This window comes from Cervus elaphus, chromosome 20 (assembly GCF_910594005.1).
Source record: "Cervus elaphus chromosome 20, mCerEla1.1, whole genome shotgun sequence".
Lineage (NCBI taxonomy): Eukaryota > Metazoa > Chordata > Mammalia > Artiodactyla > Cervidae > Cervus > Cervus elaphus.
The window spans coordinates 37,731,483-37,749,449 of NC_057834.1; the positions used below are offsets into that span (position 1 = coordinate 37,731,483).

The 17,967-nt window shown below is 45.5% G+C and overlaps 1 protein-coding gene across 7 annotated transcripts; it reads right to left on the minus strand.

Annotated features, from left to right (window-relative positions):
• Window positions 1-9: 9 nt before the first annotated feature.
• Window positions 10-17,008, minus strand: SLC25A44 (solute carrier family 25 member 44). 7 transcript variants are annotated; one of them, XM_043878498.1, is made up of 5 exons: window positions 16,843-17,005; window positions 13,918-14,033; window positions 11,348-11,992; window positions 6,125-6,252; window positions 10-2,681 (listed from the first exon to the last, which is right to left on the minus strand). In XM_043878498.1, the coding sequence occupies exons 3-5, from the start codon at window positions 11,970-11,972 to the stop codon at window positions 2,490-2,492; spliced, it is 945 nt and encodes a 314-aa protein (XP_043734433.1). In that variant the 5' UTR covers window positions 11,973-11,992; window positions 13,918-14,033; window positions 16,843-17,005; the 3' UTR covers window positions 10-2,489. The 7 variants fall into 7 exon arrangements, with proteins under 7 accessions (XP_043734433.1, XP_043734432.1, XP_043734435.1 ...); XM_043878497.1 differs by having other exon boundaries at window positions 13,918-14,036; XM_043878500.1 differs by lacking the exon at window positions 13,918-14,033 and having other exon boundaries at window positions 6,125-6,247; window positions 16,843-17,006.
• Window positions 17,009-17,967: the final 959 nt, after the last annotated feature.

Consider the following 17,967-nt stretch of genomic DNA (forward strand, 5'->3'; position numbering starts at 1 on the left):
CTCAGGGAGTCGATAAAAACGTTTAATTACACTTTTTAGAGAATTCGTACAGTGCAACAGTGAATGTTTGCCGTTAATATTATTCACAGGAGTCCACTTTATCAAATGTTAACTGTATCTGCATTTTTATTCCCCTGTCCTTCAATACTCCCATCAGGTTTCCCCATCTTGCCCAGTCTCCCAGAAGTTCCTTCCAATTTTGGCTGCAGACCAATACATCAAACACTCCAATTGGTCCGATCCATGGTCCTGGGAAAATGGAAGGCCACAGTCCCATCCCCACCAAGACATATTTTAACCAAACCCAATACCAGTCCCTGAAATATTAGATGGAAAAGTAAGGGGCCATGGGTCCCTTTTAGTATATATGCACATCATCTTTTAAAACACCCGCGCGCACGTGTATGTGTATGTGTGTGTGAGAGAGAGAACAGGAAACAGGTAAGACTGAAATACTTTACAAGAAAACAAAACAGAAGAAAAAGTGTTGAGTCTGGGACGGAGAAACAACCTAAGAGAAGACAAGCAGGAGGTTACCTCTTGTCCATGATACCTTACCCACTTTGCAATGGTGGGGAAGGACTGAATCTAAGTCTCTAGGAAGGGGAAGGTGTGGAGCTGAGAAAATCAACCTCCAAAGGTCTCAACAGAGTGAGTTTAAAGAGAAAGAAGGGACCCCTGGCTTCTCTTACCTTCGTGGTTCTTAGGGTGAAGGAGTGACTGAGACAGGAAGATTCAGAATGAGGTGCAGACCCAACCCTTTAGATGACCATTTGTGAACAGAAACTGGAGGACTCTTGACAAAGTCCAAGAAGGGACAAACAATGAAATGAAAGAGAAAATAACCTTCAAAGATAAAAGCACAAGATGGGAAGTGGTGGTAAAGGTAGAGAATTCAGATTCTGATCTAGCCCTGGGGGATAGACTGTGGGGCAGCCATAAGAAATATCAAGGCTTCAGGTAGCTAGCACCTTTCAAATTGGCACCGTGGCCTCTCCCGGGGGGTGGGACCAAATAAGAAAGTGTGAAGGGTCATACAAATCAGATGTTTCAAGCAGAAGTGTGGGTTTGATATGCCTTCTTCTCATTCCATTTGCTGCACCTTTCCTCACCTGCCACACCGACTTGGTAGAGGAGGTTTGTGTTGTGGGGGGAAGGATGAGGCAGGAAAGAATCACTCATCACCTAGCTCCTGAGAGCTTCAACAGATAATCTCGGCAGTATCAGGCTGGTAAATGCAGTGGTCCTGGTATTGAGCGACTTCCCAACCCGCCCTTTACCCTCCTCCAAGCATCGCTCCAGAGGGTACCATGACCAGGATGTCTCCTTACATCGGGGAGAAGAAAAACACAAACAGTTCCACATCACAGAGATTCCCATTGTGAGACAACATCTGTTTCTGTGAGTCCAAGTGACTGGGTGTGTGTGTGTGTGTCTGTGTGTGTGTGTGATGACTGCCTGGGGTTAAGAGCCTCCACTGCCCTCTGCTAGGTTTGGCTCAGCTGGTCAAGGGAGATGCGCTAGGGCTCACATATCTTTCTGTCACTTTCCAAACCAACTACTCTCTCAACCAGACTTTTCAGGGTAGTGTTCCAAGTCCAGTGTGTCCCAAACAGTCTGATTTACTTAGAGCTGTGCCCACCACTGTAGTCATCTGGGCCAGGGGAAAACAACAGCTGGTTTGTCCTAGGGCTGCTGGGACTGGAGGGGCTGGGAGGGATAGGGAACTGGGATTGAGGGAAAGCTACATTACATTTTTCACCTGTCTGAGGAAGGAGTGGGCTCTGACTGCAGGATTGGTGCTTTAGCAGGACTTAGACAGTAGCCTGGTTCACAGAAAAATATACACACAAAATAAAGTATCAACATTTCTCCCCAACCTAATAACTCTCCAAAGAGAGGACACGTGCTCTGAAGGACCAGAGGTTTTTGCTGCTCCTACTCCCTGTGTAAAAGTACCTGGCACCTTGTCCCCAGTGGCAGAGAAAAGCAGAGTAGTCTGATGGGCAGCTCAGTTCCAAAAGGAAAATAAGCAAACCTAAGAGATGAAGGGCTGATGGCAGCAGCTTGGAATTCGGACTGAAAGCCCAATAAGAAGAACTAGCGGTAGTAACCAAGTTCTATGTACAGCTCTTCTCAGGACCTCAGGGCCACAGATGGAGGGAGAAGGCAGAGAAGGGTCAGCAGGGGATCGATGGAGTGGGATTGGCGGGTAGAGTGGATTTCCTTAGGGCTGGACTGAGTACCTGGACTGAGTGAGGCAGCCCAGCTTGGCAAGAAAATTTAAAAATAATGAGGATGGGGGATCCAGGCGTGGAGCCTCTTCAGCAAGAGCAGTTCAAAGTCTCTGTCCCTGTCCCAGACAGGCCACCTGGCCCACAGGAGGACTAGGTCTGTGGTGGGGGCACTTGGAGAGGGTGCTCACCTCTCCTCTCTGCCCCTGACCCAGAGTAGTGTAGGAAACATCAGGCTTCTCTCCCCATCACTGGTTACCAGTGTCTCGAGTCCACCAGCTCAGGTCGGAGGCTGAGCTTCTTGAGGCTCTCATAGCCCACCACAATGACAATGGTGGAGGGCGTGGCTGAGATGATTCTGGCCGACAGGCCTTTCATGAGCCCCCAAGGCCCCTCTTCTGCCATCAGCTGTCGGAAGGTCAGGATGATGGAGTTCTTGCCCTCAACCTGGAAAAGTCAACACAGTGGAGGATCACAGTCTGCAAAGTCCCTGTACCCAGTCTCTCCTATCTTAGCCTAAAAGTGGAAAGAATTAGACTTGGGGGTCAGAGGGCTGGACTCTGCTTCAGCGGGACAGTTCAGCACAGTGAATGAGTGTGGCCTCTGGTGCCAGAATGCCTGGTATGAATCCTGCCCCCTAATTTAGTAACAGCATAATCTCAGGTAGTTTCCTTAGCACTCTGCATCCCAGTTTCCTCAAATATATAACAATGATAGTACCTACACCGTATCATTGTCTTATGCAGTAAGCAAAAGAATTCTTATAAATGCTGAGAACAGTGCCAGGCAGACTGTAAGTATTCAATAAATGTTAGCTTCATTAATATTATTACATAAACTACACAGTGATGAGTCTGGACCAGGTTCTCCTCTCTGGTCTCAGGGAGGCTGGGTTAAATCACCTCCAAGGCTTCTGCAGACATTTTGATTCTGATCATCTCAATTCCTCTGAACCCACATGGCTAGAGTCCTCCCCTCCATCCCTGCCACCTCCCACCCTGTGACCTGTCTTCCCTATCATACCAGAAGCCTGGCTAAGGCAAGAATCTTTTCTCTCCTTTCCTAATACTCTTGCCCTCTTCTCCATACCTACAACCAAACAACACATTTAAAGACCACCTCACTCAGACCCGCAGCCAATGCAGGACAGACACACTCCTTGTTATACCTTTCCCTATTCCCAAGGTGGTCCCATCTTTGACTAAGAACATCTCCCCATTCCTCTCTGCCTCCTTTAGCACCTGCTTCCACATTCCCTCATTCCGTTCTTCCTCTGACCACTCATGCTCCTCTCATCCTCCACTTATCTACAGACATGTCAAGGACTTTTTTAGCTATGGCCCTGGTCCTCATATGCACTTTGTCTCTTCTAGCTTGGGAACGCCTCAAAGTAGGTGTTGTTTAGTTGCCAAGTCATATGGTAGGGAGCTGTTCTTTCCCTTGATTCTCCTCATGGAACCCCCATAACAAGGCTAGGAGAGAATAAGGATGGAACTTGTGCACTTTATTATTTGTAAACCGATCAGATACCATTCATTTTTAAATGTATGGGTCATAGTGGGGACAATCTTTCCTAGAGATAAATATACAACTGACCCTTGAACAACATGGGTTTGAACAGTGTGAGTCCACTTATATGCAGTATTTTTTTTTCAGCAGTAACGGTACTAATAAAAATTAAAAATAAATAAAAAATAAAATAACCAGAAAGATTTTACCATTGCTTTTTAACCTCTATGTATTGTATATCTTGAAACATATCAAGATGTAATCTTGTTTCTCTAAAGTATATACTTGGTTAATTTAAGAATTTCATGCTTATACTAACATTAAATTTAAAGAGATTATTTAACTTCTCTGGAAATAAATCAAAATTTTACATAGGTAGCAGAGTTATTACATAAAAAATTGAATTTAGGGAATTCCCTGGCTGTCCAAAAGATCATGGCATCCAGTCCCATCACTTCATGGCAAATAGTTGGAGAAACAGTGGAAACAATGGCAGACTTTATTTTTTGGGGCTGCAGAATCACTGTAGATGATGACTGCAGCCATGAAATTAAAAGACGCTTACTCCTTGGAAGAAAAGTTATGACCAACCTAGACAGCATATTAAAAAGCAGAGAAATTGCTTTGCCAACAAAGGTCCGTCTAGTCAAGGCTATGGTTTTTCCAGCAGTCATGTATGGATGTGAGAACTGGACTATAAAGAAAGCTGGACTATAAAGAACTGGACTATAAAGAAAGCTGAGTGCCGAAGAATTGATGCTTTTGAACTGTGGTGTTGTAGAAGACTCTTGAGAATACCTTGGACTGCAAGGAGATCCAACCAGTCCATCCTAAAGGAATTCAGTCCTGAATATTCACTGGAAGGACGGATGTTGACCTGAAACTCCAATCCTTTGGCCACCTGATGCGAAGAGCTGACATTTTGAAAAGACCCTGATGCCAGGAAAGATTGAAGGCGGGAGGAGAAGGGGACGACAGAGGATGAGGTGGTTGATGGTATCATAGACTCAATGGACATGAGTTTGACTAAGCTCCAGGAGTTGGTGATGGACAGGGAGGCCTGGCATGCTGCAGTCCATGGGGTTGCAAAGAATCAGACATCACTGAGCAACTGAACTGAACTGACTGAACTGGCTGTCCAATGGTTAAAACTCGCTTCCACTGCAGTGGGCATGGGTTTGATCCCCAGATGGGGAACTAAGATCCCACATGCCACATGGGGTGGCTAAGAAAAACTGAATTTAAAACTGAACTGCCTGCTTATATTACCCGCAATGTAATTAAATGTCTTTATGACTATAACCGATACCAAAATGATTAAGTAAAAATTCATTTTTATTTATACTTAACCCCCCACCCCAAAATCCTACAGTACTATACAATCTGTGGATGAGGAACCATGGATTTAGAGGGCCAAGTTACACTCTGATTTTCAACTAGGCAGAGTGTTGGCTTTCCTAAACTACATGTTGTTCAAGGTTCAATTGTACCTAGATTTACCAATTGCCCCCATCCTAATATCCTGGTATCAGAGAAGCTGACTTCACCTCTAACCTGCTAAGGTTATCATCCTTCCCTCTCCTCCCTCATTCTCGGGCTTCCCTAGTGTCTCAGAGGGAAAGAACCTGCCTGCCAATGCAGAAAATGTTGGAGCCACTGGCTGGATCCCTAGGTCAGGAGGATCCCCTGGAGGAGAAAATGGCAACCCACTCCAGTATTCTTGCCTGGAGAATCCCATGGAGAGAAGATCCAGGTGGGTTACAGTCCATGGGGTTACAAAGAATTGGACATGACTGAGTGCATGTGTGTGCACACATGCACACACACACTCCACCTAAAGCTTTATAGAGCAAAATGTATCATTTGTATATAATATATTATCATTTAGATTCAATTTCTTTGGCCTCTGGATTGTGAAATTGTCACCGAGCTGACTAAAGACAGGGTCTATAATTTCTGGACCGCACCACCAAGGCCTTTGTCTGTATTTGTGCTGAGTCCACACAGAACCATCTGTGAAAACTGTTCAAGAACAGTCACTCACTGTAGAGAGCTCATAGCCAAGTGGAAAAGCCAGAGAGACTTATGAAATAAACTAAAATCACGTTTCTAGTATCTACAAACCTGCAAGGTAAGGAAAAGGTGGCTTCTCTGGTGGCTCAGACGGTAATCTAATAGGACAAGAGCCTAGAAGACAGCAGTAAGGATTCCTGGGGGCATGGGCAAGGAAAAGAGGCATGCAAGGTGGTAGACAGGGTGACAGAAACATCTGAGGTGGTTCAAAGTGCTCAGCTGGTTTCTGTAGATGGTGAGTCATAACCACAAGGAAAGGCTTCTCATGGCTTATCTGGCAGCTGGGGAGAGGAGAAGACTGGTCTTACCTGTACTCGGGTTCGGATGACATCCATGGGATTGGTGAGGATGGAAGCAGTGGCTGCAGCCAGAGGCCCCGAGATGGCTTGAAAGACAATGTGAGGGCACTCCTTTGGGCAGAGGGACGAGAGCTGCTCTGGAATCGAGGGAAAGACAGTGCCTCAAGATGTGAGGAACCAGCCCACGTGCCCCACGCTGCTTCTACCAGCTGGCCCAGCGATGACAGAATCTCCATCCTTAGCCGCCTTAGACCCTGTGACTTCCATCCTGTCTTTTCTTTTCTTTACATCCATCAGAACCAACAAAAATTTATAAATCTCAGGCCCCTTCTAGAGGTCAATCTGAACAGGACAAAAATTCCTCTGGAGAAGAGGATTTCAAAGTCTCTTTGCTTGCTGACTCCTTTCATCTGCTGGACAGAAATCCTTCCTGATATAAAACTCTTATGGCGATACTCTACTTCCCCCAACACACAGGCTAAAAAAGCACACGCTACATATTTTCTTATATGTGCACTGGATAACTGGTAAAATCCATTAACAGTTGGTAACACTGATTGTCTTCAAGGAAGGGAGCTGGGTGACCATGTTAGAGGAGTGTTTTCACTGTATACCTTTTCCTACCTTTTGAATTTCAAACCATGTGAATATTTTTAAAAATAAAAAACAATTACAATTAAAAGAGAAAATCATATCCTACAGTGAAAACTTTTCTTCAGCCTTTATCAAGGAAGGAAAATTCATTTTTCAAAATGGTGATGAAGCAGATGAAATAACACCTGATTCACCCAACCCCACTGTTGCTGGGAAGTTCACCTGCAATTGAATTCTTTCGCTTTTTCCCTCTCTGGAGGTGAGAGATGAGAGCCTGTTCATTTATTCAACAAAGACTCACTGAGTGACTACCATGAGCCAGCCAGCTTGGGTTCTAAGGACATAACACTGAACAGAAGAGCCTCAAGCCAGCATCTGAGGAGACTACAGGGAAGTCACAAGGGTGACTGAGACCTCTCCCTAACTGGCCATCCTTCTCAACGCTCCATGAAGAGTGTGATGTGACCTGTCCCCACTTATCTCAGCAACTTCAATTCTCTCTCATTGTACATTAATGAGAAAAGTAAAGTTGCTGTCAATGCTTGCCATTGGGGAGCCTGCCTCCAGCTGCTCCTGGGACAGAGCTGCCCCGGGAAGGGCCACCCAGATCCCCAGATCTCCTGAAGGGTGAGATCAGAGGTCCAAATTTTTGTCTAGTTAAACTGGGATATGTATGGAAATATTAAAATGTATCAGATTAACAATATTATAACAACATATTACAATATATAACAGTAACAATATATAATATTACAATATTATATCATATAACAATATAACAATACAATAATAATATTACAACATAGAACAATATAACAATCTTATAATATTGAGGAAGAAAGTGACAATAGAAGGAAAAAGAACTTTTACCTCACCAAACAAAGCTAATTTAATTAGTGTGCATTTCAGGGTGTTTTTTTTTGCCAACTTTTATAAATCCAAATTGTAATGTTTAAAAAAAAAAAGCTTCAAATCCCCGCCCTTATGAAATTTACACTCTAGTGGGGGAAAACAGGCAATAAATAAAAAATAAAATATATCAGAAGGTGATGTATGCTAAAATATACTTTTATTTGTATATTTTATATACATATAAAATATGTATGTTTTTAGGTATAGATAAAAATAAAGCAGGAAAAGGAGATAAGAATGCCAAGGGTAGAAAGTGAAGTTTAAGCAAAGAGTTAAAGAAGTGGGTAAGCCTTATCGATCTGTGGAAAGAACTTTCCCAGCAGAGGTAACATCCTATGCAAAGGCCCTGAGGCATGAGTAAGCCTGAGATCTTCAAGGGGCAGCGAGGCCAGTATGTCTGGATGAGTGAGGGGAAGAAGAGTAGAAGAGGTCTGAGAGCTAAGTCATTTAGGGCCTTGAAGCCATTGCATGGACTTTGGCGTTTACTCTGAGTGAGACTGGGTGTCAAATAGGTCTGTCATCTCTAAGGATCCCTCTCAGTTTTCCCTCTACAATTCAGTCACCATAACACCTTTAAGAATTCTTTTCTGGGGCGGGGGAGGGGTGCATTATTATAGAGGTAGGGGATTAAAAGGTACAAGCTATTGGGTGTAAAATAGCTACAGGGATATATTATATAACACAGGGAATAACAAATATTTTATAATAACTACAAATGGAGTATAATCTTTAAAAATTGTGAGTCACTATATTGTACCCCTGTAATTTATACAATATTACATATTAACTATCAGTTTCAGTTCAGTCACTCTGTCGCGTCCGACTCTTTGCAATCCCACGGACTCTTTGCGACCCCATGGACTACAATACACCAGGCCTCCCTGTCCATCACCAACTCCTGGAGTCTACTCAAACTCATGTCCACTGAGTCGGTGATGCCATCCAACCACCTCATCCTCTGTCATCCCCTTCTCCTCCCAGCCTCAATCTTTCCCAGCATCAGGGTCTTTTCCAATGAGTCAGTTCTTCGCATCAGGTGGCCAAAGTATTGGAGTTTTAGCTTCAGCATCAGTCCTTCCAACAAATATTAACTATACTTCACATTAAAAATAATAACTTTTTTCTCATGCTCCTAGTTTTGGTAATTTATGGGCAGGCAAATAAAGATTAGAGAACAAGTAGGAGGGTAGAGGTTGGCAGGGCAGAAGCGAAGGCTTCCAAGACCCAGCGGCATGACAGAATTCCTTAAGCCCTACCAGAATCACCTCTCCCCTGATTTCTAATCACCTTCTTCCCCAGGGTCAGCATACAAACAGAAACAAAGTGAACTGGCACTTGTGCCTCAAGGGTGTCTTGCTCTCCAGAGAAGAAAACATTTCACAAGCATCAGAAGGTAGCATCTGGACTGCCACTGAAAGCTTCCTTGGGCCTGTCTGCATCGGCATCCAAGCCAACAAGCTGCAGTGGGATTCAGATTCCAATTCTAATCACGCACATATGCCATTTTCCTGGGGTTTAGGAAGAGGATGAAAAAACAAAGGCAAGAGGGTGGGAGAGATCCAAGTCTTTCTTCTCCGTTATTCACTCAACAAATGTTTACTGGGCATCTATTATCTGCAAAGCAGAAGACAAACCTAGGCTGAGTTGGTTTAAGTCCTTCCTGGCTAAATGACTTTGGGCAAGTAATATAAATGAGTATTTATTTAATATTTACTATATGCCAGCCACTGTGAAAGCACTAGGCATAAAATAGAAAAATGGGCAGAGAAATAACTTCATGGAACTTACAGCCTAATTAAGGAGCTGCGTGGGAGCTAGGGATAAAACAATTGCAAATTATGATAAGTGCTCTAAAGGAGAGGTGCTGAAAAAGAAAACAGGAAACGCCCTCTTTCCAGTTGGGTAAAGGTAGCATGTATGCCGATGCCTGAGGGGAGAGAAGGACCCAGCCACATAAAGAAAATGGGGAAGGGTACTGCAGGCAGAAAGAACAGTATCTGCAAAGGCTAGGAGGTGACAACAGAGCTTGATGTATCTCAGGAACTGAGCGAAGGGCAGTGAGGATGGACCAGAGTGAGAAAGGGGAGAGGAGCACGAGACGGAGGTGGAGAAGGAGACAGGGACCAGGTCACAGAGACCTGTGGTGACTGTGAGAAGCATTAGATTTTATTCTAAATACCCATAAGGAAGCATTGGTAGATTTTAGCAAAACGGAATGACAAGAACCAATCTACTTGCTCAAGAAATATTTACTGAACACTTACAATTCATCAGACCCTGAGACACAGTGTCACAGAGTCTGGCACACAGTGAGGGCTCAATAAATGTCAGTGGGGACAAGGAAGAGGCAGGGGCCACGCGCCATGCGCGAAGCCGCAGTCTCAGTGATCTGTAGAATAACCTGGCCACTGACACCTGAAAGTAAGTCAGAAGAAAAAGTCTGGGATGAAAAATGTCATAGTTGAGTAAAATTTCAGATGTGTGAGCATGCCTTGAAGTTGAAAGGTCCAACAGTCAGAATATCTGTCCAGAGTTCTGGACAGGTTAGCTTGGGAAAAGAAATAGAGATTTTGGACATATTAGAAAAGGACAACCCTAATTATAGATGAAGTCAAATGAGGAGACAGGGGTGAACATAGACTCCAGAGAAAATTTTTCCTAGGATGTTTCTCTAACATTAAGATTAGCAGCATCTGTTCCTAAAGAATCTGATACAAAGAGTCAAGGTGAAGTCCAGGTATTTGAATTTTACCAAATACTCTAGATGAAAGACTGTTAAAACAAAAGAAAGAGACAAAGTTACAAAAAAAAAGTACTTAGAAATATAATAGGATCAGAAAAGTATGGTGCAATAGAAACCAAGTGATTATAAGTTAGGAAGTCATTGCAAAACTTGCTCAGAAAAATTCCAGGCGGTATGGAACAGAATGCCTACTGCCAAAGCTTAGGAGCCAGCGGCAGGGACGAGCTAGGTTGCAAGTGCAGAGCGAGGTTGCAAGTGCAGGTTACCCTGACTGGAGTTTGGGAGTTGCCCAACGCTGTGGATGTTTCAGGATAGCAAGCACATACAGGTCCTGCTCTTGGCAATGTGCTTTGCCCTTTCAGAAGGAAATCTGGCGGTATGTTTATTAAGACCCTCAAAAATGTCATCTCTTGGGACTTCCCTGGAGGTCCAGTGGTTAAGATGCCGTGCTTTCAATGCAGGGGGTACAGGTCCAAACCCATATGCTGCGCGGCCATTAAAAAAAAAAAAAATGTTATCTCTTGACCCGATAATACCATTTCTAAGAAATACTTGTGAACAAAAAATACAGGATTAGAGAGCTTCAAGATTGTATTACATCTTGAATTTAAATTTAAAAATACTCAGGAAAGGGATCCAACTCAAAAGCTCACTATCACCACTGACTTCATCTTTAAATCTCATGGATTTTGTCCCTCTCCACCCATTCTCTGCCAATATTCCACAAACCTTAGTTGATCCTGATGCATGGAGAACATACTCAATGTTCTACGTCACAGATTTTACTTGTCTGATTCCCTCCACTATAATATTAGCTCTCTGAAAGCAAGAACCATGTCTTATTCATCTCTGAATCCTCTTGAATTCAAATGTTTGCTGTATGAATTCTCCCATTAAATCTCCCATTCAAACATGCCCAGGGCAATAGCATCTGTCTCATTAGTAACCCATCCTCCACCCTCACCCTCCTAGTTCCTGCTTACCTGCATAGAAGTGGTAGAAGGGCCACCAGACAGCACTGTTTGGGATGTAAGTAAGCAGCGAAGCCACGTAGCCTCGGTAGAAGCCACGAAGTCCATCAGCCCGCAGGATCTGCCTGATGATGTCCTTGGTTTGGCCAAAGGCAACTACCCCTTGTCCTTCTGGATTCCCTCGCACTTGGAAGCGGCCCATTTTCTCACCCTTGCGCTGCATCATCAGATGCTGGGAGACCACATCAATGGGCACCGTGATGCTCTGGGCCACGAGAGAGGCCGAGCCACCGGCCACCAGTGACTTGACTGTGTTGCTCTGGCTGTAGTCAGCTACGAACTTCCGGGTGAGCTCGTAAGTGGTGACATAGCACTGGCCAGATATGAGGGTGAAGGTGTTGACCAGGAACCCCCGGTAGAGACCAGTCACACCATCCGCCCGTAGGATCTTGATGAAGGCGTCAAAGGTCCCGTGGTAGAGGCTCCTGCCTTTCTGAACCTGCAACCGAGTGCGGATGAGGGTGAATGGGTAGACGCTGACACGGATCATCATTGTCATGGCCACACCAAACACATAGAACTTCTTCTTGTCCAGGTGTTCCCACTCGATGATCTGGATGTTACGTTTGTCCTCCATTGTGCCTGGAGACCTGGGGACTGGAGCAGGATGGAAGGAATATGAAGGAGATGAGAATTCACACTTTCTCCTCTTGGCTAGGCTCTGAAACCCTATTCTCAGGCTTCATCTCCTGGGGTACTCACCTCCCCAAAGCTTAGACTTCAACTAATCTGGCTCTGCCAACCCCTGCCTGATTCTTCCTTCACAGATCAAGATAGTGCCGCCCCCGCCTCCTTTACCAGTCCGTCCACATTCAGGACCCCTCTTGTGAAAGCTGTTTCTCACCTCAGGGACTCCCCTGCCCCCAGTCCCACCTCAGCTCCCTACTCCCAGCTTACTGGCATCATCTACTCTCTCTGCCTCTGCCCAGGCCCTGGTGTCACGGCCATTCTCTTTTTCCTTCTCTAGTTCACCCAGACAGCTCAGGATGCTGTGGACAAACCAACCACGTAACAGGAGGCAAGACCTTCAGGTGGGCTAATGGGATGTCCCTAAGTGACACTCCAGAGGCTCCTAAAACCTAAAGGGAAGCACTCCATTTCTGATGCTCCTAGGCCTACTGAGAAGGCAAGGCTTTCAGCCTTCAGCCATTGAGCCTCAGCAGACTACCTCTTTCAGCACCATTTACCAGCTGACTCACCTTACTTTATTTCTGGTTTCCTGTGTTGGCCCCTCTGAGCTTCCCTGACCCACACTCACTGCACTTACATTTCCTCCAGTCTGCATTAGAAGAAAATGTGAGGAAGAAAGCAAATAGGGCTTTCACTCCACAGCCACCACCTCCTACCTCCCTCCCCTTTAATGAAAGAAATTAGGAAGTCAGGAACAAGTCAAAGGTCAGAGTCCTCTTTGGTTATTAGATAACTCACTCAGAGAAAGAAATGAACCATCTGAGAGCTAAGTAGTTTCCCTGAAGAGTCTTGATAACTACAGTGTAGAGAACATGCTTGGCCCCTTTATCCCCAAGCACATAAATAATAACCTCAGCCCTAGACAATGAAGGGAGATTCAAGTGACAGAGAAGACAGAGAGACTCTGCCTTTGACAAACTAAGTCCCTTCAAGGAGACACAGTATCCCTCTGGGGAATGGACATAAGAAACAGAGATAAAGTAACCAGGGCAAATTCACATACATGTGGCCCTCATGTTATGTGTATCCAAAGAGTAAAGTTTCAAACAAAACGAATAAGCTTACAACTGTAATAACTATATAAAATCAGGAGCTTCCAACTTAAGAAATGTCAAATGAGAGCACATCATATACTGGACATAGACACAGTGACAATGTAATGTGCTCCTGTGTAGGATACTGGACATTTGCAGCCAGAAGGAGAAAGTGGAAAGTTAAATTCCAGGAAGTGAGAAGTCAGGGGCTCCCCAAACTTTAAGAGAAATCCCTAAGGTCTGGGAAAGGAGGTGGCCGCATCGAAAGGACAACTCTAGAGAGCTAAGATGTTCTACATGAGCAGTCCCAGCGCCAGTGCCTTGACAAATCTCATGTCAAGTGTATAACCAGAGCTCATCCTCAACGACTTTTCCCAATCAACGGTCCCAACCAGCCTAAGTAGCTTCTTGGTTTACCATACAAGTCTGTGGAGAAGCAAGGTTAGCATTTGGAATTCCCTGAGCTGGACTGTATCACTTTCATTAAAATACGAGATACCTGCAGTATAAACTCAGTACATGTGAGCTGAAGGGAAAACCTCAGCTTCAAGGTGAGACATGCATGAGGCACGTGTAACCAAGACAGGCTTCCTGGAGGAGGACAAAGCAGGTGAATGGAGAAATACATGTGGACAGTGGAAGGGAAAGAAAAATGGCTGAAACAACTGAGTTAACCAGAACACAGAATTGAGGTCATGGGGAATGAACTAGAGGTTGAGTTCTAGGAGGAGAACCTTAGGAACACTGATGTGCCACTTGCTATGGGCCCTTCTTCCAGTCTCAGCCTATGACACCCACCAAGTCCAGTGGAGCAATCTTCTCCTTTGAGGCCCTTCAAAAGAAGGGGATCACTGTATCATTGAAAAACGAAGTGGGTGTTTGTCATCCAGGGTCCCAAGGTCATGTGTCCGTTTCTACTGAGAGAGGAGGGAAGAGAGATACTAGGATTCACTGAATACATATTACCTCCTGTAATCCTTACAACTTAACCTGTGTACAGTTAGACAATTCTGCTAAATGAGAAAGCTGAGGTACAAACAGGTTAAAAGAAACAGGCCTAAGGTCACACAGTTGTTCAGTGGTGGAGGCAGGATAGGAGCCAAGTTTGCTCCTCTGCTCCATCAGGCCTCTGCCCCATGGGAGCTGAGGAGTTGCAGCACAAATCATCTCTGTTCCGTCTAAAGCTAAGTCATTCCAACCCTGGGAGGCAGAATTAATGCCCTCACAACTGCCAGTCACGCAAGGGTTAAGCATAAGCTCCTGGCCGTGCAGACGCCCAGGGATTTCTCTTAGCTCTGTTCCAGAGAAACCAAGAGCTGCCTCTGCTTTCCCAGCATGTTTGTGGAAGGACGGAGCAGAGTGGCTGGGCGGGCTCTGTTGTCGTCACAGGACAAATACAGCAGGGCTCAAGCAGGAGAGCCTTTTGCCCGGCTCATGAATAGTGCGTGACAGGCAGAGTGACAAAGGACTCTGTCCCAGAACCTGGTTTTGAGGGCACCATCTCAGCCTATGAAAGTGAATTGACAGAGCACCAACATCTTCTGATTACAGCACCACCCAGTGCCTCACTTCCCCACTTTCCTCCGTCTCCATCTCTCACATGTGCCAGTCTAGTTTAAATTCCCAGAAAGAAGGAAGGACTCTCCATGGCCAAAGCAGGAAGCTTCCACCATTGCCATGATGACCGAGGAAGCCACTATGGGCCAGGCCACAGAGGGCTGAGCCGCTACACTTGAAGGTGAAGGCACTGCGTCTACTCTCCCTACCCCTTTGAAGGGTAGGGCTGCTCCTAAAAGTTGGGATCTCAACCTGCTCTTTGTTCTATAACCTCCCAACTTCATGCAGAAGTATCAAAACCAGTTCCTTCTGTCTCTCCCTCAGGAAAACCCTTCTTGCAGATACCTGTACGCTCACTTCCTGCAGCCTTCCAACTCAATCAGTCCAGCTTCTTTTGTGACTCTTTCCCAGACCCTCACTTGTGTGGATGCGTACATGCTCAGTTGCATCTGACTCTTTGTGACCCTATGGACTGTAGCCTGCCAGGCTCCTCTGTCAGGAGATTTTTCAGGCAAGAAAACTGGAGTGGTTGCCATGCCCTCCTCCAGGGGATCTGCCCAACCCAGGGATCGAACCTGCGTCTCTTACATCTCCAGCACTGGGAGGTGGGTTCTTTTACCACTGCATCACATGGCTCCAATTATGAACTGTCTTCAATCTTTTAACAAAGCTTAGACACAAAGGTTAAAGTGCTTCATGTGGAGACCCACCAGATGACCCAGGATGTCCTGAAGTCATCAAATGAGATATCAGAGGCAGAGGCCTCACTGATGAGCCTATCAGAGGAAAGGGACAAACTGGCCCAGGCAGGCATACTCCCTCTCCACTTCAGTCTCCCTGTACCAGAAAAACTACACCAGATTTCACTAGGATCTCAGATAAGATTCTGGTTCAGGACAACACAGTCACCTGGAACGTAAGGTCATCCAACGGAAAGAACACTAGTAGTCAGGAGATCCACGTTTGAGTTCCACTACCATGACTTTCTAGTAGGATTGGAACCAAATCCCTTCTTTTGAGGAAATTCAGTTTCCTCATCTCTGAAATGGGGCTAATAAAGCCTGCCATAGCTATACAACAGTTTGGGACAACTCACCTGAGCTAGTATGTGTGAAAGCACTTTGTAAACAACAAAATACTTCTATTATTGCAGAAAGTTCCGCTGGACAGTGCTGCTGTAAATCTCTGCTACTCAGAGTGCAGCACAGACCAGCAGCATGGGCATCACCTGGGAGTTTGTAAAAAATACAGAATTTCAGGATGCTCCACAGACCTGCTGACTAAAAGCCAACATTTTCACAGGCTCTCTGGGTGATTAATACATATATCAGAGTTTGGAAAGGACTGCCTTAAATGTTAAGGACTGTCAGTGTTATGACAATGGTAACAACTACTCCAGGAGTCCAGGATCATTATGACTAGGTTAGGAGCCCTCTGACTCCATCCTGACTGGTCGCCAGGACTGGGCTCAATGATGTCTACTAGACTCATTCAGATCTTATCAGTCAACAACCCCCACCAAATCAAATGGACACCTACAACTTCTGACAAGTCATCTGTGGGGTTTCGTCCCCACTTCTGTGCTGGAAACAAGATCTTTGCTTCCTCTTCTGTTCTTACTGCACCTGCCCAAAGGCTCTGCATCCTGGGAGCTATCTACCACATGAATGTGAATATATTTTCACGCTTGCCCATCAGTCTTAATGAATATGCATCTCCTTAGGGAAGTTCCCTGGCGTGCCTCCAACCTCTCCCTCCAAGACAATCTCCGCTCTGGGACATGAAGAGATTCCCACCCAGCCTTCCTTTGGTCTTTCATAGGCTCCCATGTGACGCTTCATGGCAGACACCACATGACAATCCTCTTCACCTACTCCACATGACACACGCTTTAAGCTGCTTCTGTCCTGGCCCCCGAACTGCCGCCTCTGGATCCTCGGACTTGCCCCTAGCCATGCCTCTCGCCACGCTTCTTTCGTTGTCAGCGAACCTCATGCTCCTCCGACAGAAAGAGATGACTAGTTGGAATCGCCCCTCATTCCCCAAACTGCGTGGCGGGCTCCCACTGAACTGCAGCCGGGCACTGCAGACACCCGCTGCCTCCTTGACAGGTCCAGCTCCTCGGAGACCTTAGTCCTCAGGCACCCCATGCAGGTGGTTTCTTACCTTCTCAGATCAAGGTGGTTCCGCCGCGTCTGAGGTGAACTCCAAGTGCGGACCTCTAGGCTGCAGGTCCCATTTTATCCGCCGTTTCTGGCGACTGATGGCCTCCGGTCGCATCTTCCTCCATCTCGACCGGGCTCCCGGTACTGACGGAACCGGAAATTGGGACCTTGTCACTCCCTCCCCTTGAAGGGGCGGAGATGAACGGTGCCAATTCCACCAATGGCGTTCTGAATCTTTAGCCTCTCCCCCCGCCCCCGCAGCAAGAGTGGAAGTTCCTGGCAGCCATCTTGAATTCGGGCAGAGGCCACGCCTTCACTAGCTCGGACATGCCCTCAGCTGTAAAGCGCATGCGTTTTCTTTCCACTTGGTGGAAATTGAGTCCGCCGGCACTTCTTGAGTATCTTGTTCTAATTGGGTCACCTTGTGTTTCGATGCTATTGGAATCCTTAAATTCAAAGCTAGTCTGTTATTTTTCTCATCTGTTGAGCCAAAACAGGCTAATGTGCTGAGCAGGAAGGACTAAGTTTAGACAACCAATTTTAACGTTTGAGAGCTCAAAGAATTGCAGAAATAGAGGACATCCTGGAGGTGGAGTAGTCTCTCCCAGCTCTAAAACAATTTGCCTATACATGGATTTAAAAGAAGAGGCAGAACCCTTAAAATAAGGGACTGGGAGGTGGGGTATGGGGTGGAGAATAGATTCATTTCAAAATAGATATTTCTACACCGCCACAAAAAGACAACCCAATTCTTTAAATGGGTAAAGGACTTGAATAGACATTTCGCTGAAGAAGGTGGCCAAAAAGCACAGGAAAAGATGCTCAGTATCATTAGGGGAAAACAAATTAACAAGATACCACTTCACACCCACTTGGATGGCTAAAATTAAAATAAGCAAGCAAACAAGAACCTGGAAAGTAAGGAGTGTTAGCAAGGACGTGGAGAAACTGGAACCTTCAGACATTGCTGGTGGAAATGTAAAGTGTTTTAGCTGGTGTGAAAACAGTTTGATTGTTCCTCAATAGGTTAAGCAAAATTAATCTATGACCAAGCAATTTCACTCCAAATAAGTATCTGAAAGAGTTGAAAACAGATGTTCAAACAAAAACTTGTACACAAATGTTC